We start from the raw sequence: 24,094 nt of genomic DNA, 5'->3' as shown, positions 1-24,094 counted from the left end.
AATCAAGGTGGTGTGAAGTCACCCTTTGTGGGGACAACAGGGCTTCTCCTTCTCAAACAGGCTTCCAAAGCAGCCCCGCAGCCACCTGCTCCTGCTGCAGCAAGTTGGGAACACACGGGTAGATCCCTCCACACGGGCAACCGGCAACAGCCTGACTTCCCTTGTGCTGCTATTAAAGGAAAGTAAAAACAATCCTCGTACTCTAACAGCCCTTGCTGAAGCTGAATTTTACCCAGTCAAGCAAAACTTACATAGACACATCACGGCCCTGTAAATTGTCCCTCCCCGTCAGCCCCGCAAGGCACAAACCACTAATGAGTTCAGTGGAATGTGCTAAAAACGGCAAGAAGAGTTGGCGCTGCCTGAGCCAAAGCCAGGCAGGTCCAGTACTAACAGCAAGCCAGTTCCCGGTGGAACAAGTCTGTATGGGCTTGCAGACAGTATGTTAATAGACCCTGCGGGCTGGGAGAACCTAATTGAGAGCAGGCAATCTAGGAAAAAAGCATCTCTGTGGCTGGATTTTTACTGCTACTCCCATAAACACACTGAGCTGTAAAGCTCCCCCAGGGAAATTTCAGAGTCGGGTCAGAATAGGACTGCGCACAGAAACGAGCACTTGGGAAAGCTGAATGAGAGAAACTTAGCACTGACCAGCCCCACAGATAGAGAGCATCAGCCCCAAGGACAAGCAAAGCTCCCACTGCTGCTGCCAGAGCGGGATCAGAGCGAGCAGGGAACACTCTTGGGAGCAGCCAGTCCCAAACAGACACACAGACAAAAGCAGCCCACTGCTTGTGGAGCAAGCAAAGGCATCTGAAAGCTAAACGTCTCTCTAGAGCTGTATTTCTTGCTTTCTAAAGAGGGTACAGAAAGACTGTTGGCCAAGAGGGTGCACATAGAGAACATGAAAGGCTCCACCAGGAACTTGCTTTCAGTAAGGCCAGGAATTTCAGCCTGTAGGTGCAGAAATGAAGGATCCCAGAGCAAGCTGGCAAATTAATTCATTTATCACGTTTCACAGAACAGCCACGTACACTGGGACCCAGCAGTTCCAATGGCAAGTGCCACTAATGTTCTTCACCGAAGGCCAGCAGGGTGAGCTTTGCAGCTGGGGAAGAAGGGAGGCACAAGCAGTAACCACAGCATGGGACGCATTACAAGTTCATTCTCTACCTGATTTTGCAGCAAATTGGAGTCGTGTTCATGGCTTAAAGACAAAAAGGACAGTCCTATCATCCTATGTACACATCAGGTGCTAACTTGACAGCCTTTTATTTCTTCTGCTGCTGCTGTCACTGTAGTGGATTTGCAGAGTTTCTCTCCATGAAAGGATACAGTTATTCCTTTTAACTAGGCCCTGCTCTCTTCCAGCAGAAGCTAGTTCTGCACTGACCCATAGCTAAACATGAGGTAGATCCCTTCAGGTTTCTAGTGGATCTGTCTTATGTGCCTGTAAATTTTGAAAACTAACCCTCCTAGAACTTTTTTGAGGAAAATACGGGACTGGACTAGAGGAGAAACAAGCAGTACCAGGCTCTCATGAGGGCATGAACTGAAGATTAGCATTATTAAGTCTTCACACCTATCCAAGATACATGTCAAGCCTTCTAGAGAAACTTACCCTAGGGGAAGGTAAAGTTGGTGACGTGTCAATAATAGCTCAGAGTTTTGCTTTAGGAACTATGCTGTGAGTCAGCCCCAAGACAGGGAATCAGGGTAGCTTGTAATTGTAAACAATTCAGAAACATTCTAAGCACAGGATGCCTTGGGACAAAGCTATCCATGCTTGGGACAAAGCTATCCATGCAAAGCAAGAGCTGATGTAAAAATAATCTAACGCAGATTAGGTTCCAAACAACTATTCAGCACTAAGCACAGAGCAGGGTCCTGAAATCCTGCCCTCCTGCACCCTGTCAGGCATCAGAGTGCATTATAAACCTCAATCACCCCCCACACCACAGCACCTGGGATGTACCCTAGTGCTGTCACGCTCATGGTGCAAAGGAAGAAATATCCCAGCGAGATCAGAGAAGGACCAGGCTAACACCCTCCAGCCAGCTCTAATGACATTTGCCACCTCCTGCAATGCCAGGCTTCATGCTCACTTCCTAACAGCTTCTGGCAGCAACCCTGACTGACAGCGCAGAATTCAGCAGCTTTCTTTCCTTTGAACTTTGAAATACAGTAATTACACCAGCAGGCTTCATGCACACTGTAAGGCACAAGCCTCAATTGGAAAAGTGGTCTGGTTGGCACAGGGTCTTTTTGCAAATTAGATTTGAGGGTTTCTTTCCCCCTCAGACACTGCACTGTCCCTTTCCAGTTTCCCACTAGATGAAATGTTTCACTGAAATCCCAGTCTGCAAGCAAGAATGCCAAGAGAAGCTGTCACCACTGCTTCATTTCTCTAAGAAATCATGTGAGAAGTACAGGGCACACATCTTCCGCTGCTGCCGGGAAGAGTCGAGCTGTGCCAATTTGCATAACAATCTGGCCCTATCCAGCTTGCTCAATTTACTTCCACGGAAGCTTGGCCTCCAAAGGCCTTTGCTGATTGACACCTGCTTGATGAGTGTGTCCCAGTAATCCTTGGCAGCAGCTCTTTACAGAGATAGCACACTGGCACCACTCCCAAAGACAGAGGCTACCAGCAGCATGGTCACACAGCTCAGAATTTAGCAGAAAGCTTGTTGACAACCCTGCCCTGAGTCTCTCACACACTTACCCAGAGGTACAGCTCCCTTTAGATGGTTGGTACCCAGTTGTCCAACACTTGTCTCAATTTTCACACCAAAGAAGGAAGAGTCCAGAGGCATTGCTGAGAGATAAAGGAAGGGGGGACTTTTCTGGTGCTTTTATCACACCTTTGAAGTGTGAAACATCTTGAAACAAATCAAGAATGTTCTTTGCAACGTTCAGCTCCCTGCTGGAGCTGAACCACTGCCACTCCAGTGACAGCTGCTATGGACAAATAACTTTAAGAGGGAATCTTCTGCTGGCTCCAATCCCCAATCCTTTACCAGAGCAAGTGACAGAATGCAGTGGGCTTTGCTGTTTGAGTCTTATTCCTGCCATCATTGCAAGTATAAAGAGAAGCAGTCTCAAGATCAGTCTTACAGTGAGCAGATGGAAAACACCAGAGTGAAACAAAAAGGCAGAAAGAAACCTTAAGACCCCAGGATGGGCTCCTGCCAATTGGTTGCCACTGCTGGCAACCAGAAACAGCTACTGCCTTTGGTCCTTTTCACTGATGGCGTGTAATAGTTTGAGGCCAGAGGCCAGAGGCCAGCCTCCCATCATCCTATCTGAACAAAACAAAAGGAATTAGTACAACTGGGAATTCCTGTTCAAAGACTCGTGAGCACATCAGTGCCCCTCTCAACAGTAAAACTCGCCCTTTGTAAACAGGGTATGCCAGGCCTGTATTTAGTTTTCCCAGCAGCAGAGTCTACTGCTGAGTGACATACTTCCACCAAAAAAAAAAAAAAAAGAAAATGAATTAAAAAAAATAATAGAAAAGCTTACTGTTGTAATCACAGTTTGGGATCAGAAAGGAAGGAAGGAAGATTTGTAAGACCTTCCCTCTACCTTCCCATCTCCTGAACACTCTCTTGGAAAACCAGCAGAATCCTCTATAGAAAAAGAAGCTGACTTAGGAGATGGGGAAGTTTTAAGAAAACAGAAGATAGTGAGAAGGCAGTTAGGGCCAAAACTGATATGCTGGGAATTGGGAAGAAGCAAAATAAAGATAAAATTGGTGTACAAAGTTGGCTATCCCACAGAGATGTTCTCTAGTATAAACATCAAGGAGCTGCAAGGGGACTCTGCAAGACTCTCAGTGTTGTCCTGTAGTTTCTGCTAGTTTCATGAATTCTTCAACACAATATTGTTTTCTATGTTCATCTATTCAAACTGGCGTATATGGGTTTCGGTCTCCTGCTCCGAGATGCTTAAGAGTCACTAAAACGTGTGTTAAACCATACATGGCCCATACAGCTTTTATCTCTGCGGTTTTGAAACAGCACCCTGATTTGACAGGGACACCCTGCTTACTTTTAAACACTGATCTCAACGTCTAACCCCCACAAAGTGATCCCCCGAAGTTCCCAGAGGGTGGTGGAACCCATTCCACATTTTTTCACGCGCTGCTTTTGAAACGCTGGGGCGGACGCGGCAGAGGCCGGAGCGCTTCCCGCTGCGGGCGGAGCGCGGTTCAGGACCCTGGAGAGGGGCAGCGCCGGGCCCGCGCCCCGCTCCCGGCTCGGTCCCCTCCCGCCTGTGCCCCGCCGCACACACGTGTGTGTGTGTGTGCGTGTGTGTGCGTGTGCACACGCTAAAGTAGGCAGCTTCTGCCGGCAAAGCGAAGCAAAGGGGAAAAAAACCTAAATCGCACTGAACAGCACTGAATTCTTCTGCTAGATACACAGCTTACTGGTCCAGGGATCACGACATGTAGTTGGATTTAATGAATCTATAAACCTTGGTAGAAAGGGATTTTAATCTACTTTAAAGCATAACCCTATTACACAGCTTTTCTAGTAACCACCTCTATCACCCATGATAACATGCAAGACAAGCCACCACTTAGAACTAGTTTTGATCCCTCCTTCTTCCCTGCTTTTATTGTCTGCAGCAGGAATCACCTTCCATAAAACCTTGATGCCCAAAGCAGCCCTAAAGCTGACCCAGACTCTACCCCAGAGTCTGGTGCCCACACCAGTTTAGGTGGCTGCTTTACTGGGTTTGGCTGCAGGGAAGCTGCCCGACCACCTCATAGTGAGCTGTGTCTGTAAGCACAGACAGACACAGCCCTCCCACCCCCCCTTTTTTTTCCACATCCTGGAGAGGCCATCTGTAAAACAAGAGATGCAATGCTGCACTCTAAATGTCTTTCATTAACTTACTGGGAGAAAGGCAGAAAGCCAGACTTCTCAGGTAAGAAAAGCACCACTTGCCTCTGGTACAACGTGCACAACCCAGGCCCCTGTCACACATGCGGCAATTCCCTCCTTTCAAACAGCTGTGGGGAGAGAACACGGGGCCAGAGCGGTCGCACCCTAAAGGGTTACACCAATTCCTCTTTGCCCAGTCTCAGAGCACCTTCTGCACAAACTGTTTGATCCACACAGCTCATAAACAGCAACTACTCATCTGCCTCAAATCACGTTCTGGGATATTGCCATCTTCTACCAGTTTTATTATGGTAAAGGGCAAAAATAAGACAACACTAGAAACATCAAAAGGCCTCAGAAGTGCTGAAGGAGACACAAACATTTTACTCTCAGACATGTTATGGTTACATGAATACTTCCCAAGTGCCATAGTTCAAATAAAAATATATCCATACAAATTTAAAAAAAAAATACAATTTATATACATTGTGGAATTAGCTTACATAATTTCTTAACAAAAAATAAAACAGTGCAAAAAAACCAAATGGAAAGGTAAGTCACTACCATTGGAATGGCTCACAGTAAGTTAACAATTCAAACCTGCATAATTAACACTGCACAGGAAACCACGAGGCAGGGGAGAAGGCCCCACACTACCCCCTAACTTAACTTTTGCCATCAATACTAATCCAGTTCTGGGTTACTATTCCTTTAGTGTTGCTCTGAGTGAAAGGTTACAGGCACCTATGTTAGAAGAAGGTTTGTTGGTAAATCACTAGCAGGCAGGGGGGAGGCAGGGAGTGGTAAGAAAGGAATGAAGTGACCAAAGCGTGAGGACGAGACCGATTTCACCACAAGGCTCTTTGCACCAGGCCTAGCAGAAGGGAAATGCTACATCCCCAGACGTCACACGAACTCCTAATTCCCTTTCTGCAAGCTACACAACACTGATTGCACACCAAGATTTCCCTTCAGAGCAGCTGACAGGGTGGACCCACCATCCTTATTTAGAACTTCTTTACTGAAAGAGTGAAAGGGGTGTGTTTTCCAGCTAAAACATTTAAATAAGATAGATGCATAGGCAGAGCAGACAGTGCTGACAGCTGGCTGAAGGCAAGTGGCCTTCTCATGGGGAAGCCCAGCTGGTGCTCAGACAAACCCTGACCAGATTTTTCAGCCTGTCTGGCTGTTCAGCCTAACTCCAGGCCTCAGCAGCGATGACAAGACATCCTGGAGCAAAATATGCTGCTGCAGTTTGCATACAGAAATAAACCAGGACATGAGCAGCTCAAGGCAAACAATCTAAGGAGCCCTATTCATGTGCAGGAAGAGAAGGAACCTTCCACAAACAATCTCTCAACATGAGCAAGAGGAAAAAGATCTGTCATGGAGAGACATGGGGCATTCCTGACAGGTGCTCTGACATTATGGGATTGCTAATTCCACATTACAGTGATCTGAAATCCCATCAAAACAGGATTCCTGTGATTTCTAACTGCCCACAAGCACAAATCCTTTGAATGAAAGGTAGGTTAACAGAATTGTATTTCAGACCTACAGTCCAGCTTCAGGGAGTGCAAAAGGGTGCTGGAAGTTTCTTGGGGTAGCTCAGTGCAAGACCAGAGCTCAGGGAACAAAAGCATTTTAGAAATCATCTGCAGAGAGAACATCCTTACATTACTTACCAGGAAACAACTTGCAAGTCAAGACCAAGTTTTCCTCATGAGTTGGACAAAATTCAAGAGCCTCCCATGACTCAGCTGTCTTTATTGCAAGCACAGCCAGAGAATACATCTGCCCATCATCTGTCTGCCCATGAACATCAAAGAGTTCCAGAGACTTCAAGAGCCCTACATGAAGGCCCTGGCTGGTGCCCTGGGCACAAAACCTCCTCCTAACCCTAACTTAGCAGGGCTCAGCAGCCAGCAGTTCGCAGAGCAGTTCCCTGAACAACCAGCTTCCACAAAGTCAAAGAGGCTGTTTTAACAGATTTAATGTTTTAACACATGTAAGGAAAGGGCAGAACTTCTTCAGGCTTAGTCAGGGAAATCTTCAGCATAGATGAACTCCTGAATTCAGAAAATACAACAATGTCTGATTTCCTTCTGGCACAACTCTCTTCTAGCTAGCTCCTTATGGCAGACAACAGGTTAATCAGAGTGCTCAGAGACTGTGTAGAAGCTTTTCTGGGATACATTTCCCATATTACTTGGCCCAGTCTCTTGGCTGAGAGAATGCTCTGTGCTTTATCAAGCCAATCAGCTCTGTGGACCCTGGAGGCACAATGCTGGCTTCCCACGGAGGGTTATCTGTATGCAAAACTCAGGAGGGCAGGTGCCTGCTGGAACAATACAGGTGCTGGCCAGGATGGTACCTGCTAAAGCAGCAAACTGGCTGCAACTGGCTCCTAAGTGCTGATTTTACCCTTAGAGATATTTAGCTGTTGCAAGTGCAAACATTATCCCAGGCATTTTTAGAGCACAGACAGCCCCACTTATCACCCTGCAGCAAATCCTGTCTGTTCGTCACTAGCACCAAGTGTCCCTCCTGTATGGCAGCCTGAAGTTACACCAGCTCCTCTCATGACACAGAGATAACGCCACCAAGCCCAGAGACAGAGCATCAGATCTATTTGTCTCCAGAAAGGAACATTTCACTGTGCTCTGAGGACATGAGGTTCCCTGGTCTCTCTGGAAATGTGTCCCAGGCTCTCAGTGTTCAAGGACAAAGTGCCTACAAATGCCAAGAAATGCAGGAGTGTCAGGGTAGTGACAAAGTGGAGTGCCACAAAGTGCCTTAGAAGAGTCTCTTACAGGGAGATAATAGCAACACCGAACAGGGAAAAGATCTCCCTTCTCTGAAATACTTTGCAAATGTATTAAATATTTATAATCCAAAACAGTCACCAGAATTGAACTATTTTGAACTCCTGATTTGCTGAGCTGTTCTCAAAAGTCAGCTGCTGTCAAAAACATCACAGCGGGGATGCTTCCCCATGAAAGAAGTAGAGAAATTAGGAACAAATGAAGGCAGAGAGGAAAAAACATGTGTCCTGGTTTCAGGACAACATGGGCAAATGGGAGCACGCGCAAAGAGAGGTCTATTTTCAAAGAGCTGGATTTTTTAATGCCTTTTCTGAGAAAAGCCATCCTCCAGAGCAGCTATTTGATAACTGCAGACTTCAGTATCTCCTCTCAGCCTTGACAGCGACCCCCTTCTCACACGAGTAAGGCAACAGTTGCAGGAACAAGGGAGGAAGAGGAAAAGGGAGACATACAGGACAAGAGGGAAGAGATGCTGCAGTTCTCTGCACAGGATACAGCGGAACTAGATGGTTCTTTTTTCCAACCACTAAAAAAACCCAAACCAAAACAAAATAGCAGAACATACGGTGTCAGGACAACATCTGATGAAAGGAGATAACTGGGGCACAGGAGGAGAAAAAACCTGGATCAAGAGTGGTCAAACCAAGTGCCTGAGACCCATCAACAGCTCTGGGCTCAGGTAGCTCCTCTAATTCTGTGGCTAGCAAGATGTTTTCCAGCTCCCCAGGCTTGATTTGCATGTGAGAAGCCAAACGGCAAGTCTTGGGCCTTGTGGGGTCCAAGCAGAATGCGAGCGCGTGTGCAGGCTTGGAAGAGGGAGGGAGCCACACCGACAGTGGGGCAGGGTGGGCAGGGGCATCAAATGGTCTGATAGTGTTGTCTCAGTCTTGCCTGCAGAAACTCGTGGGTCAGGTTGTGCCGAGTGATTATCCCAACAATCTTAAAGAGGAAGAAAAGAGGAAAAAAGATACAAGTCAATATCACAGATGTGCCACTAAGAGACGTGCATGGTAGAGCTGTTCTTTCCAACCCCCAAAAAAGACAGAACCTGCAAGTGGTTCTTGACCAATGCTGAATTAGAGTGGGTTCAAATTCAAATCTTGTCAAAACAACACCCCTCCCTCCCCCAGCACTTATCTACAGGCAAGACACTGCTTTAACTATACCCAAATGGACAGCTTAATTGCTGCTATCACGTCTGGGCACAGCAGTAGTTACTCCTGCCAAGGAAGGGAAATCCTGTTGATGTTAGACAGTATATGAATGTAACTAAATCCTTTGGAAAATGGAAACTATAATTGGAAATAACAAAGCTGAGACATTTCTGATATGCTGTATGACATGACTGCAGATAGCTCACATCAGATACATTCTAGGAAGCTCTAAAGACCAAAACAGAGAAATGGTAAAGACCAGCTAAGCAGGGACTGCACCCTGGCCATCACTACCTGGCAGGTCACAAAAGGGACCCTCTCCCAGCCTGCTGGGGAAACACTCAAACCACACATTTCAGCTGATGAAACACCTCAGTGATTTTACACATTAAAGAGTTTAGAACTAGGCTGCTCTCTAGTATGGCAAGAGCATATTGTACTAAACATGGAACGAGTCAGCATCTCTTGTTTTCAACCAACAGGCTCTGCAGAGTAACTATTAGTAACCCCAAGAGGCAGAGAAAGCACTGCTGTCTTACAGGGACAGACCAGTTCAGCCTAAGGGAAAAGTTTCTCATTATGTTTGCAGGAAGTTACTGACACCTACTGACTACTCCTGAGCACTGTAGATGGCAAAGGGTACACACACAAGTACAGTGAATCGAGCACAAACCATTCAAAGGCTCCTTTATTTTGCTGCTCCTATGAGTAGCAACAGAACACAAGCTCCCTTCCAGCTGAAAAACCTCCCGCCCCAACACGCCAGAAATTCTGCTCTTGGCCTTGAATAAAGCTGTCAAAGAGGAAGCCAAATTAGCGGCCTCTGATGAGCTCAAGGGCTTTCAACAAATACAAGACAGTAAAAGCTTCCACATGCTGCCAACCTGAGACAGGAGAGAGACCACATGTCCTGTCCTTTGTGGGGAAAGCAGGAAGCAGGCTTGGACACAAAAGATGGTAGCAAAGTCACAGCAATCAACAACACTTCAGAGCCTTAAATAAGATCACGTTCTGATCTCTTTAAGCATTTCTGATGTTAAAAGCTCTCTCAGTTCTCCCAAAGCCGGAAAGCATTGCATAAAACACAGTGGCTTCCTCGCCCAGCCAAGACAAAAAGGAGATAAGGACTCACCTCTCCAACCGCGTTGACAACCGGTAAATGTCTGAGTCCCATTGTCCTGAACAGATTGAAGACTTGTGACACATGAGTGTTTGGAGAGACAGCAAAGGGTGACGGGTTCATGTATGGGGTGACATCCTAAGAAAGAAAAACAATTATATTATTTACAAGAGGCATTTTCACTATCTCTGGGAATCACTGTAGGAACAAGCAATTCCTACAACTCTTCCAATGCACAGATCTCTGGACAAGGTTTTGGACTGTGGGCATCTTCTATTTCTCCAAATATGAAATTATTTCAGGAACCTCAATTTTTCACAGTTTGTTTGAGCACTGCAAACCATGATCTTAAAAGCCCAATGCTGCAGAAAGCCTCTAAGCAGGATAAATGCAGGTCCATGAAAATAAGAATGTATATTAAAAACAACACTTTGGCCTACACAGCAACCTTCCTGTCACAAAGACAACAAGAGGCCTGCCACTGACCGACCTGCCAGCACACAGAGTTCCAAACAGATATCAGCAGTTTGCCTGTTTGATCTCACTCAGGCAGGAGTCTAATCTAGAAGGAAATTAAACTAGACAGACAACGTCTTATTCTGAAAGTAAAGCACCTGTGTGCAATGCTACTTCACAGCAGGTACGAGGATTGATTTCCACATGCAGACAAGGCTGACTGAATGCATGAGAAGTACAGGATGTTGGTCACTGCTCTCCAAGGTGGACTTAAAATACGTTCTCAGCTTTTTTTTAAAGGCTTGGGACAGTCCTAAACATATATCAGGAAACACTGTCAGACTGCAGAGCCTCTCTTACCACTATCATGCGAGGGTTCAGCAAGGTGAGGTCCAGGTCATGGATATCCGGATAGCGGGGATAATCCTCTGACATCTCAGCGTGGGACAGACGAGGCTGACTCGCGCTCTGCAATCAGGACACCACGTGTCACCCTCCCAGATGGCAGAAGGGCTGCAATCAGCACAGCAAATGACGCCTCCCACTCACTCACCCAGATCTCCTTCTCCTCCCATGCCTGCACGTACAACTTCTGCAGAGGTACCCCTAGCAGCTCATCTCAGAACGCAGCCAGGGCAAGCCCAAACCAGGTGCTCAGCTGAGAGAGCCCCAGATCTGCTCCCCAGCCTCTGATGGGTCTACACTCAACACTGGAGGGCAGCAACCGAACAGCTCTGTAAACGATGGGCCTCACACAAGTGCTCTTACTGATCTCAGTGATACAGCTGACACCCTCCTGGTAAGACCCTGGCACGCAACTGCAAAAATCACACAGTACATGCTGCTAGTTGCCCTCTTGGTATATAATTGGTATATAATATCTGCCCTCTGCCAGTTCTGACAGGACTGCACCTTTATGCAACAAATGGGTCTGTCGGTTTATTTTTGAAAAAGTAGCTGTCCTGTTATCCTGGGGGTGCTTAAACAGAAATTAAATACTCTTTATTCTAGAGCTGCAAGAGAGAATTCACATTATCCATCTGCAGCTTTTAAAACACAGATGCATTCCTTAAAGTGTAAAAATAGATAGATTCTTTTTGGCAGCCCATAAATGCTGTTCCCAACCTTCTCAGCCGAGAGGGAAGGAATATTCCTGATGAGGAATACTCACCGACTGGCTCTCGGAGTAACAAACACCCCTGACGAGGAGGGTGACGAGCTGCGAGCGCAAGATCAAGCCATGGAAGGTCAAAGGTCTGAAGCGTTCCTCCATGGTCCACTCTTCACTGGGAGACTGGTCAGGGTACAGGTTGGGGTAGGGAGTGTATCTGTGACAGATTTAACATGTTACAAGTTGCACAAAATAGAGAGGCACACCCCACCTCCAAAACAGCAGCTATTTCAGTTCTTTGCAACCTTCTGAACGTTTCAGGGACTCTTGCTAGACGAGCAAGTCTTTTCTCCACCAAACAAAATAGCAGAGAGGGGTCAAGACCCATTACCGTGGGCAGAGAACGACAACAGCAGCAGAATGGACACAGTCTCCTACGCCTCAATTTAAATCACTTGTTACTAAAGCAATTTGCAGTGCCAAATTATTCAGATTCTACTAATAGCTGAAGCATCTGGCAAAACATCAGGGTCAGGACCCCACTCATAAGAGTCACAATGACTAGGTTAGAAACTGATTCACTGCACTGGGCTTCTGCTTGGAAGCAACAGGAACACAAGCCTGGTGACTCAGCCCAGTTACCAGAAAGGTGGTATCAGGTCCATGGCACCAAGTCACTGGGGAGCTTTGCAGAGCCCTCAGGTTTTTGCAGACAAGAGGACGTCATCTTCTACAGACAAGATATTTCCCCAGGTATTCCATCCTCTCCAGGAAATATTTCTGGATAGGTGTTTGGAGGAAATTTAAATTAACAGGCTGGACACCATCAAGCCATGAGCCTAGGAACTCAGTCACTGGTGTGAGCCCCAGCACTGGCTGATGAGACCTGACAAGTCACTTCTAAAATGCGGATACCAGCACTGTTTCCTATGACATACAGAATGACAGGGATTATATGAAGGATCACAACACATCCAACACATGGAAACACCCTGTTTCCATACGTTTGTGCCTACCAGGATCTCACCTTCTCTCTAGCATCTGCTGCAGCAGATCCTCCTTTTCTGGGGGCTCCTCCGTTGCTATGTGCTCATCACACATGTTTCGCAGCTCACTTGAAGGGTAGGATTTCATGGACTGGCTACGCTTGCGCTGCTCTCCAGCTCGGGTGAGGATACTGGATTTCTGGATACAACAAACAATTTTCAGATACCCACTAAGCAGGTCAACAGTTATCATCCAAGAGCAACTATGAACTATTTGACCATAGCTTTATGTCACCAGATAAAGTGTTCCTTAGTGTTGCTGAAGTACTTGTACGAGTCAATAGGATTGTACTCTCCCTGGACAGGGAGCCTGACATTTAGGAACTTGGGCACCCTTTTTTGTTAGAGCACAAGTATGTCACAAGCACATTCATTATTCATTCTGAGCTTAAATTTTAAGCTTCCCAGCTAAAGTATCTAGAGACTAAAGTATCTGCCCCACTGCCTCTCCTACAAAGGAGAAAAGCATTTAGACACCCACTACTGATCTCAGCGGTGGGTTCAGTACTTGAATGCCAAATTCAAACTTTTTCCATGTATATCATAAACAGGTTACTTTGTCCTCTTAACTTTGGCCTCTGGGAATGCAGCCCACTCTTCTTATCATAACCCAGAGAACAGAATGAAATTGAGTCCTTGAAAATTTTCTGTTGCAGTAGGTGCTTATCTCTGCCCTGACAAACGCCTAGTAACAGAAGAAAGGGCCTTCCGCCTGCAAAACAAAGCTCTTCACCCTCCAACTTATCAAACAACCGACTTCTTACCTTGAATTTGATGTTGTTACTTATCAGCTGATTTCCCTTCATGAACTCCCTCTCGTTGCCCCGGTTCTCAGTCACTACTGGGAAGGCATGATGGACAGTTGTGCGCAGGATGCTAACGAGGGACTGGATCCTGGTGTGTGGGTAGACATAGGTCAGGTTGGGTTCCATGATGTCGCTGGCTCGTAGTCTGAGGAAAGAGAAATCCCAGATTGGTGCCTGTGCCAAATGTCAGCGACAGAAGGCTGCTGACGGACAAATGAGGAAACAAACCCATCCCAAAATGAGATCCTGAAGGATCCTGCTGCAGTTTATTCTGCCAGCTCCTTGTACCTGTGTGCTCACCTTCACTGTGTTACTAATGGTGCTGGCACAATTTTTAATTTTTTTTATAACCTAATATTGCATCAGTGCTGCACTATAGGCAAGGAAAAATGTTCCAATTGTAACATAGAAAGTGTTTAAACGCTACTGGAAAAAGATGACAGCTGGGAAGAAGATTAAATTCTACAAGAAGCAAAGTCCAGTGGAACACTTGCACAGAGTTCTTTCTGAACCTCATAAATTTGCTCCTCAGATCTCCACCTGCCCACCCCTCCTCAGAAAGTGCTCCAGCGCCTCTCTCCTGCTGCAGGCCTGATGCACAACTCCCAACTCCTCCCACAGCAGTCTTCCTCACAGCTGCTCCTCAGAGCAGCCAGATTCATTGGAGATGAAGCATCATTCCCTCATATCACAGCATTCCTTTCTGAGCAAAAACTCTAACCCACAGCCCTGCCAAGAGGAGCAGCCTTACTTATCCATTTCCACCTCTGTTTCCCACTCCAGAAGAGGCACTCCTCGCAAGTTCACATGGATGTCATAGATGCCTTTATTGAAAAAGTCTCCTGTCCATTTGGCGACCTGCAGAGCAAACGGAAGGTCAACTGAGTTGTTGCTGCAAGTACAAGACTTCTTGGCTTATCATAGCCCTGGAAGGAACAGAGATTCGGGGCCAGCACATGTTCAAGCAGTCTGCAAGGAGCCTGAGCTAAGACCCGGTGCTCACCATGAGGGTGATCATTATTGGGAGCCCGTAGGTGATCTCGTTGGTGGATTCAATTAGGATGACAGTCAGGCTAATCGTCATGCGGACCACTCCTCCCAGGAATGCTGCTGCCCCAATCAGTGCAAAGGTTCCCGAGTAGATGTGATCCAGGCCGATGTAACTAGGGCAAAACACAGAGCCCCCAGATTAGAAGAACCCGAGTGAGAGCTCAGCGTGTGTCTGCAGCACAGCTCTCACACACACACACTCAATGCACCTTTTGAGGAGGTTGGCGACCAGGCGTCCGAAGGCAGCCCCACAAAGCAGTGATGGCACAAAAAGACCACTGGGCACAGAGATCCCGTATGTCCAGCAGGAGAGTAAGAAATAGAGAAGGAAGAACAAGGACAGTGTGACTGGGCTGAAAGTACCTGCAACACAAGAAGAATCATAACTAAAGGGGCACAGGTCTGTCGGACAAAGACTGTAGTCTTGTACCATCCACCCCTCAGCTCACAGCCAGCTCGTCTCACATCAGTTACATAGTGTCCCAGTCCAAACACACACAAAGACAATGAATAGGTGAAAAAGAGAGGAAAAGGCCTTTCTTCCTGTGGAGGAGGTTTTCATCTGTTGTACTAGCAGTCCCCCAGAGCCATGAAGGCCTGGAGATGCTCTTAGCCTTGTGCTTCAAACAAGGCTTGAAACAAGGCTGTTTCAAGCAAGATGAAGCTCTGAAGCCTAAGCATGGGATGGGGCACTGTCTCATAGCCACTCACCGTCCTGGTGGAAGAGCTGCAAGATAGCTGACTCCTGAGGGTTGAAGAAGAGTGTGGCCATGTCATTGTAGGTTTCATTTGGGCAGAAAAAAGTTTTGATGCTTGAGTTCACGTCCTCTGACATACCCTAATGCAGGACACAAAAGACATGAACAGTTAAAATCTACTCGCTCCTACATTAGCCTTTGTGCAGAACGGCAGTAACTCTCTTGTACAGGGCTACCAGCCCACATTTTGGGAAGTTCAGACCAAACATCAATAGCAGAGATGTGGCCTGCAACACCAGTAGGCTCCCTGATTCACAGCTTGAGCTGCTTTGCCAAAGTACAAAAGCACAAAGGGCAGCTTTCATTATTATCCTAAGCTCCTGCAACGGTACGTAGGCTTTCTCTGAAGTTCTGTTCTGTACTGCCTGCTGTCAACAGCTCGTTATGTGTCTGTGCTTCTCTGGAGGGTGAACAATATAACAGGGACATAAAATATTCATGTAAGATCCCTCACCTGCAGGCTCAGAGTGTCATTGCCACTGTGACTGGTGGAAGACATCTGCCGGCATTCCCCCAGAACCATGGAGGCTACAAAGACCACGACTGTGGTAGTCAACGACACCAACAGGCTCTCCAAGACTCTGCAAGTACACAAGAGACACCACACTCTGAAGCCACACTCAGCCCTGCAACGCAGCCCCAGCTCTGCACAGGACTTTGACAAAGTTGCAAGAACAAGCAGTCACCACAGCTTAACATCAGAAGCAGGGAACCCTGCAAGTCAAGCTGAATTATGACTTGGTTGCCAGGGATTACATTAACTCCCCTTTTTATTGCCTGCCCAAAAAAGGAGCTATTTTTGCCCACAGAACACATAAGTGTCACGTATAAGAAGCCACAGGGAAGGATTCAGTGACGAGGCTGTTCACATGGAAACAACGTTCTGTAGATCGTCACAGGGTAAAAGTCTAGACAGGACTGGACAGGCTGATGCATAGTCTCTCATATCCCTTTTCTAACTGCTGAAATACAGTTTTCTTGTTTTTAAACCTAGACTCCTTATTTAGGAATTGCTAGAGCAAACAAACAGCTATTTTCCAGAATTACATGGCAATTCCCTCTCTAAATAGCACAGATATTAGCTCAGTTGTGGATTTAATTAACCCAATTAAAAATAGAGGGAAAAAAAAAAAAAAAAAAAAAAAAAAAAAAAAAAAAAAAAAAAAAAAAAAAAAAGAGTGGGATCAGCTATTCCTTTCCAAAACAAAAAAACACTGCAGGGAAACAAAGCTCTGGTTTGTTCAACTATAGCCTTTATTATAAAGAGCTTCCTTCACAGCCCTTGTAAGGGGGATTGCAGCTCTCTGTACCACCAGAGTAATTACAAAAATACAGAGGGACTGTAACATCTGGTTTCTGGTGTTCACTTTTAAGTTCTATGCAGGCTTCCTTCTGTGATTTCAAAAAGAACAGGTCTGGGATTTCCTCCAATCCCTCTCATTGGGTCCTCTAGATGGATGTTTTTGCTTTGAGACACTGAACAGAGATGAAAAATCCCCGCCCAAACTCAAAAGAGCACAAATACCTGACCAGCTTTGGCTTGGGATGCACGTTCCGCATGCGGTACTTCGCAAGTCTCTTGTTCAGGCAGTTGAAGGTGGCTCCGAGAAGGCCTCCTACAATCCCCATCAGAATGAAGAAGCCCAAGTCCACAGCCGTCCAGAGGTGGCATTTCTTATCAGACTCAGAGCACTAGGCACAGAAAAGAATTAGGAAAAGGCATCAGAAAAAGGCTTCAGAGTAGTTGTTGCAGTTTTCTACAAACTCTTCTGTCTCCAGAGCAGGAGACTCTCAGCAGCTATGACCAAAGGGAAACAATTCTGTCTTAGGCTATCAATGTATTGAAACTAAGTATCAACTGCCCTTCACTGAAATACAAGCATGTATCAAAGAAAAAACAGAAAGGAACACTGAATTGAAAGAGACTGGGTACAGGGGGAAGTAACAGTACTAAATCTTACCTTAAACTCCCCAAAGTTCAGCAGGCCAGGGAGCTGGAAAGATCCCCAACTTCCAAATTGTATCCCAGAGCGGAAAAAATTCAGGGTGAAGGTGGCAGCCATGGAACAGAAAAGCTGAGGCCGTAAAAACAAAAAGAAAGAAATAAGCACTCCCCAAATTAAGACTGGCAGTCAGCTCTGCCTTGAGACTCAGGGCTGGGGAAGGGAATCTCAGAGCCTTCTCAAGCTTTAGGAAAATAGTCCTACTGAGGTTTAACACCCATTCCCTGCTGCAAAAGAGAGCAGGGCTAAAATGGACTACTATAATAATCTGATTTGGTTTCCTGCACAAGAAGTTAGGAATGTCACCTAGTAATTCTTGCAGCAGAAGCTCTTTTTTTCTTTTGTCAAAGATGCTAATTTGCAGTTGCAAATCAATTACAAGACACTAACACAGCTTGTTTAGAGATGGAACTGAGGTCTTCATTGGCTCTGAGAGAGTTGCTATCTCAGGAAATCCTCTGGCTCCTCTTATCCCCACTAAGAGTAGACAAATTGAATCCCATCAACAGGACATTTGGCATAAGATGCAAAAATACTGTCCACTTATGAAAGCAGGCACTAGAGTCAGAGAGAACAACCTGATGGCATCTGGTATTGCTGCAATACAGCTCCCCAAGGCAGAGAGAAAGCAGAAAGAAATCCAGCACCTCCCTACTCTGTCTGCTCCCAAAGGACTGGACTGCAAAGAGCCCAGGCAAAAAGTCTTCTCCCAGGTACACTAATTCTGCTGCCTGCAGAGTTGCCCCATAGTTCCAGATTCATCTCTGCTCTTCATCCATATCAATTCTGGAGCACTCAGCAGACAATCTCTCTCCTGCCAGGAGAGCTCAGGAGACACAGGATAACCAGAATGCCCTCACACACAAACCCTCCCAAAGGCCCAGCTCAAGGAAGAGACACACAAAGAGCCAGTCTTTACTCACCACTTTCCATGTAAGTCCCTGGTTCCAGAAGGAGGAACCTTCTTCCAAGCTGAAAAGAGTGCCCCCAATCGGGGCTCCAAAGGCAGCCGCAACCCCTGCAGCAGCTCCAGCAGATACAAAATCCCTTTTATCCCTGAAACGAAGAGGAAAACAATCTCCATTTAGCAAAGCATAGCTCTGGAAGTGCTTAGGTTCTGCAAAGTAAGAGATCATTCCCATTTATGGATATATCCCAGGGATATAGGAATGGCAGGTGGGGGAAGCACTGGCCATGGCAGGCAACACCATTTATTCAGCCAACCCAACAGCCTTCTCCCAAGGAAGCCTGCTCCCTCATCCTCCTCTCCCCTCCTCCACATCCTGCGTACAGTACCTGTCACTGCGGAAATAGGGAAAGTTAAACTGGATCTTCCTCAAAGAGATGCTCTGGAACTACAAAGAAAGTAAAGATTTAGAAACATAGGAGATGAAAACTTACTCCTCACAGCACTCTTATAAAGCAGTGGTGTGACCAGGCCAGAGACCCGGGCCCACACTAACCTGTGGCAAACCTGCACCCACAACAGCACCGCTATGAATCATTGGACCCTCCTTCCCGACAAAAAGACCTGGAAAAACAGGATTGATGAGACAGCACATTCCCCCCCAGCTCTCTCCCTTGCTGACAATGCCGGGAGAGCTCAGCTCAGCACTCCTATGCCATGGCACAGTCCCCTGTGCCAAGCCTGCAGTTCTTCCCTCTCCCTTCAAGGTGAGGGAAGGTCCTGACCCTTGGCCCCTCAACCCTGCAAGTGTTTGTGAAGACTTGCACAAACTTGGCACTCCAAGTGGTGGGACCGTTCAAAAACAGCTGTTACAAGGACTCTGAACTTCCCAAGTTATTCCGCCCTGCTGCCTGGAACATGGCCTCCTTCAGGCTGCTCCAGACAACGTGTTCTGGAGAATACTCAGGTCTCCCTCTTCGAGCCACAAAGAGCCACTTCTGACTAACCTACCCAGAAAAGTAACTTGTTCCCCCAATAGTCCTGACCCTTCTGTCTATTTTCTGATGTATGTATTCATTCAGGGCTCATCACTCTGCTTCAGCCCATCAAAATCATTTTACTGGAAAGACAGGAGAAGCCTTTTGTGCGCTGTGTAGAGCAGGGACAGCATTTTTCCCCCTTCAGTGATTCCTTACCCCAACGAGATCAACACACCACAGCCCTTCTTACCTCCTGCCACACTGAAGAGCACTCCCATAGCTTTGCACACCACTGTCCGGAGACGCACAACGCCCGGAACCTTCACACCATTGAGGTAGCACTTAATTTCAGGAATTCCTGATCCAGCTGCTACAGGCTGCAGAAAAGAAACACTGAGGCTGTGCTGCATCGATTTCATAGCTGACCAACGATACCTCATCAGAGAGCACAGCAAGCGACTAAGAGACCCTGCTTAGCTCAATCAACTGGCACTGTGAAGCTAGTTTAATGTGTTGGGGCAGAAAGTGCTTCCATCAAGAACGAAACATCTTACCCAGGACCTGTGTGAGAGCAAAGGGGGGCTGTGTAAGGAGAAGCAGTGGACCTAGGTCTTACCTGGATCAGGACCAGAAGACTGGCAAGAAAAACAAAGGTCAGGTTGAACCCCAGCAGCTCCAGCAAGGACAAGGCAAGACAGCCTTTCTCAGTGCATTCCTCCACCGCTGCGGGGACTGTCAAGGAAAACAACAACGTTCCCCACCACCAACACACAATCATTCACTACTGTCTGGGGGTTCCCACCGGCGTCACAAGCTGAGCCTGCACTTCCTAATCCAGCCAGGGCATCTGACACAACTCGTCAGGAAGCCAGGCTTCCTTTTCAGAGCTCAAGACTGAGTTACAAAGAAGGGGAACCACTCGTTCTTTCAGGGATTAGCTTTGCCTACATATGTGATACCAGAATCATTTCTTGGTTTCAAGGGCTGAATGACATAGGCAAGTTGAAAATTTGATTAATCATCAACATCATGACTGATGGTAGAAATCTGAGAGTCAGCTGTTCTAAGCAAAACACGGCAACAGAAAGCAAAAGGTCACTTCAGTCTACCAGGAACCCATATAGTAGGTAAAAGATACAGCTCTGAACCACCCGGAACTTGAGCTGGGTAAGGAGTCGCACGAAGAAATCCACAAAAAGGCCCACCTATGAAAAAGAAGGCAGATCTGCCATCAGAAATTAATACATACAAGTAATAAAGACCACCTTCTAGTAAGTTCTACCAGAAGTATGCACATATGGCAGGACAGAGGCAAAAGAAGCGTTGTTCACAGTAAAGTAACTTCAGAAGCTCAGATTTACTGCCTCCCTTGTTTTCACCAGGACAGATCCATCCTAGAAATATTCCTAAGCAATGCATTTCAGAGTATTAATCCAGCAGCATTTTTAACACCCACCACATACTTCAGAGTACAGAAGAAAGCTGGTGTTTAACTGAGGCATACAGTCAGCAAAACTAATTTTCAAACACTCCAGAAAGTACATGCAGTAAAGCTAGTAATGCCAAACAAAAAACACAGTTCAACTGTAAATTGTCCTCCTTTTTTATTAAGTGCTCACTTTGGACAAGTATCCCTGTATGAAGAATTAAGCCATTTGCTAGAATACTTTACAAAGAAAACACAGCAAGATCTGAAAGAAAAAAAAAAAAAAGGCTTCCCGGAAAATAATATAGCAATAACCATGCTATAATTCCCCAAAGACGACTTCAGCTACTAAGGTCTCCACTTCATGAAGGAGAATGTTTCCTTCTCGGCCATTGACGTCTAAATTATCCCTGCTTAGCCTCCTGAATTTTCCTCATTCCCCAAACAGCACAGCCCTTACCAGTCCTGTGCAGACTCCAATAGCAAAAACCAGCACCCACTTCACTGCTTCGTATCTCTGGGCTTTCTGTTTAGGAAGAGGATACAAAAAGAAAAGCCAAGTCAAAGCAACATAGAAATGGGGATCAGAGAAAGGTGGTTTTGGACTCCACAGCTCAATTACAGCTAGAGTGATAAATCCAGAGAAGACAGTGACAACAGCAAACTGAAAATAGGGAACTGAAAGCACTGAACATCTGTCTTTAAACCCAAGGATCAGAACAGATGCTGAGAGCCGTAATCTCCATATATATTTTTATTCTTTTCATAGAGAAACTAAGAGAGCACAAAGAATTTCTTTCATAAAGAAAAAAATGCACAAAACTTCCCACAGAGGAGAGTATTTACAATCATAGAACAGTTTGGGTTGGAAGGGACCTTTAAAGATCATCTAGTCTAACCCCCTGCCCTGGGCACAGACACTTCTCACTAGATCAAGCTGCTCAAAGCCCCATCCAACCTGGCCCTGAACAATTCCAATGATGGGGCATCCACAACTACCCTGGGAAAATTTCTCTGGGTGATTTCCACAGTTTTAGCTCTCAAGCTAATGAAAAAGAAAGAACAAGGTCCTACCTTGTTGTCCATGCTCTCCAAAACTTCCAAGTACGGGTCATTGATACACCGATCGTAATCCAAGCTCTGAAAGAATGCCAAAAGGCCAATTTAAGAGAACCAGCTGCAACAGATTGTGCAAAAAACTATAGATAGAAGACCTCGTTAAAAATTGCAAATGTCATTACTACCCCCACAGCAGGTTTTGCAAACAACAGGAGGAAAAAAAACTCCCGCAAAAAACTTAAGTATTTCCAGCAGAGCCACACCCCGAGAATCAGGAAGAGAAAAACCAGACCAATTTCACTGCCCAAGCTAAGACAGACAGGGAACCAAACAGGAACACGACTGATTAATACAACTTTGAATTCATGAAGTCACATTGTACAGATTTAGACTTTACTTCTTTAAGCACCTCCAATTTGACAGGGCAGGGGGCAACATTAGATCTTTATATTTAACCTCTCACAACAGGAACACTAGGTCGGAATTCCTCTCCAGATGAACACATCAATTCTTAAGCTTATCACAGCACAGAGTTAAAAGCAATATAGAGTTGCCCAGTTGTACTCACAAAGAACCACTAGCTTCTGTATACATCAATTTCACCTTCTCAAGCCAAGCTGTAACAGACTAAGCTGATGACACCCACACTGACAGCAACTGCTCTAACTAGTTGAGAGCCACCATACAGTCATGCAAAAAGCAACATTCTCCTCTAAGAAGCAGGATCTTCTAGATCTACCTTCCCAATAGATGGGAAGATCTGCTGTGAGGCAGCATGACATCAGAGACAGCAGTCAGGCTGCAGTGACCAAGTAGCAACAGGTGCTTTCTACAGTCATGAGGAAACAAGACCACTAGAGTCTGTACAGCTCACATTAAAGAAGCAGAACAACGCAGCAGACTCTGAAAATGGATTTTCTCAACAAGAGTCTGACTTGAGCAGCAGATATTCAAGCTCTACTCGCAGGGCTTTAACCCAGAAACATATAATGATAATGAGCAGTTCTTTGCAATAACAGCAGCTCTTGGTATTTCTGCTGATGCAAACACAACCTAACTAGTGATGCATTTCTTTTCACATTAACTTCAAAAGCTGCTATCAATTAACCTCCCACCTCATAGTCTTTGCGTGGAAGGATCTCATCCTCTTCTTCATGAGTTTCCCCTAGGATTGTCTGCAAAACGAAGAAACAGAAAAGGAGAACCATCAGGGGAATGAATGCATGTGCTCGGGAACATTGGTAGTAAAGCCAAGATCAGGTAAGGCCTATGCCACTACTGTTTTGGTCAGAGTATGGGTTACCAGACCACCACTTTGGGGTACCTGTACAGGGTCTTACCTTAAAGCTGGCCCCTCAGCAAGAATAGACTGCAAGAGCTGTATATGGGAGCTCCCCATAGCAAAGCCGAGTACTAAACCCACATCCCAGCTTCCTTTATAGCAACAGCTTACAGGGAAGGACAGGACAAAAAACTTGCACAGACAGCATTCTCCTACCCCAGGGAGCCATGAGAGCCCCTGCCAGAGCCACTCTGGCAGGCCCTACAGCACACGCTGAGGCACCGGCCGCAGGAGCCCAGCCAAAGAAAACACTCCCTAGGGTACTGGGACAGCACGGGCCCAGGCACTGGCAACACCAGCTGAGGTACTGGGCAAAAGAGCGGGAAGGGACTGAGGCACCCGGCCGAGTGAGGGCTGAGGTACCAGCTGAGGTACTGGGCCCAACATGAGGCAAAAGAGCGGGAAGGGACTGAGGCACCCGGCCGAGTGAGGGCTGAGGTACCAGATCCTGAGGAGCTGGTGGAGGTACCAGGCTGAGCACGGGCTGAGGTACGGGGCCCCGAGGCACCGGCTGAGGTACCGGGCCTGAGGCGCCGGGCCGAGCAGGGGCTGAGGTACCGGGCTCTGAGGCGCCGGGCCGAGCAGGGGCTGAGGTACCGGGCTCTGAGGCACCGGGCCGAGCAGGGGCTGAGGTACGGGGCCCTGAGGCACCGGCTGAGGTACCGGGCTCCGAGGCGCTGGGCCGAGCAGGGGCTGAGGTACCGGCCCTGAGGCACCGGCTGAGGTACCGGGCTCCGAGGCGCTGGGCCGAGCAGGGGCTGAGGTACGGGGCCCTGAGGCGCCCGGCCGAGTGTCGGTTGAGGTACGGGCCCAAGGAGCGGTCGGGCTGCCGCTCGGTCCCTGCCTGGCCCCGAGCCCCGGCCGATGGTCTCCTGCTCCCCGAGACCTGGACCCCTCCGGTAGCGGGGATGCCCCCGGCGATGCTGGCGCCCCTTATCCCCCGCAGCCCGCGGGGGTGCGGAGCTCCCCCCTCCCCGGTCCTTGGCCACCGGGCTCCCCGCTGCCCGGGCGGTAACTCCAGCCTTGGGCCCCTTGTCTGCCCCCGCTGCCAACCCGCTGCCACGGCCCAGGACAGCCAGGCCCTGGCAAGTCCCCGCCAGGCGTGTGCCCCATGTGAAGCGTGGGTCTGTGCAGATGAGTTTACTTGGGGGGGGGGGGG

At 47.2% G+C, this 24,094-nt stretch overlaps 1 protein-coding gene across 1 annotated transcript in view; it reads right to left on the bottom strand.

The window, feature by feature from the left end:
- Positions 1-5,253: 5,253 nt before the first annotated feature.
- The window catches only part of CLCN6 (chloride channel, voltage-sensitive 6), a 19,286-nt gene continuing 445 nt past the window's right edge, over positions 5,254-24,094 (bottom strand). The window contains exons 2-23 of the mRNA XM_014941346.1: positions 22,709-22,768; positions 21,609-21,674; positions 20,995-21,060; positions 20,247-20,313; positions 19,725-19,831; positions 19,359-19,485; positions 18,685-18,752; positions 18,518-18,576; positions 18,145-18,277; positions 17,180-17,293; positions 16,744-16,910; positions 15,673-15,799; positions 15,172-15,298; positions 14,670-14,823; positions 14,414-14,573; positions 14,162-14,268; positions 13,369-13,555; positions 12,586-12,743; positions 11,619-11,775; positions 10,808-10,915; positions 10,004-10,129; positions 5,254-8,656 (exon numbers count right to left, since the gene is read on the bottom strand). Of these exons, the coding sequence (XP_014796832.1) occupies positions 8,576-8,656; positions 10,004-10,129; positions 10,808-10,915; positions 11,619-11,775; positions 12,586-12,743; positions 13,369-13,555; positions 14,162-14,268; positions 14,414-14,573; positions 14,670-14,823; positions 15,172-15,298; positions 15,673-15,799; positions 16,744-16,910; positions 17,180-17,293; positions 18,145-18,277; positions 18,518-18,576; positions 18,685-18,752; positions 19,359-19,485; positions 19,725-19,831; positions 20,247-20,313; positions 20,995-21,060; positions 21,609-21,674; positions 22,709-22,768 (2,526 nt within the window). The 3' untranslated portion in view covers positions 5,254-8,575. The remainder of the gene's footprint in view (positions 8,657-10,003; positions 10,130-10,807; positions 10,916-11,618; positions 11,776-12,585; positions 12,744-13,368; positions 13,556-14,161; positions 14,269-14,413; positions 14,574-14,669; positions 14,824-15,171; positions 15,299-15,672; positions 15,800-16,743; positions 16,911-17,179; positions 17,294-18,144; positions 18,278-18,517; positions 18,577-18,684; positions 18,753-19,358; positions 19,486-19,724; positions 19,832-20,246; positions 20,314-20,994; positions 21,061-21,608; positions 21,675-22,708; positions 22,769-24,094) is intronic.

Source organism: Calidris pugnax, unplaced genomic scaffold, assembly GCF_001431845.1.
Source record: "Calidris pugnax isolate Ruff unplaced genomic scaffold, ASM143184v1 scaffold82, whole genome shotgun sequence".
NCBI lineage: Eukaryota > Metazoa > Chordata > Aves > Charadriiformes > Scolopacidae > Calidris > Calidris pugnax.
Note: the sequence above shows the minus strand (reverse complement) of the source record. Positions and strands in the feature narration are given on the sequence as shown.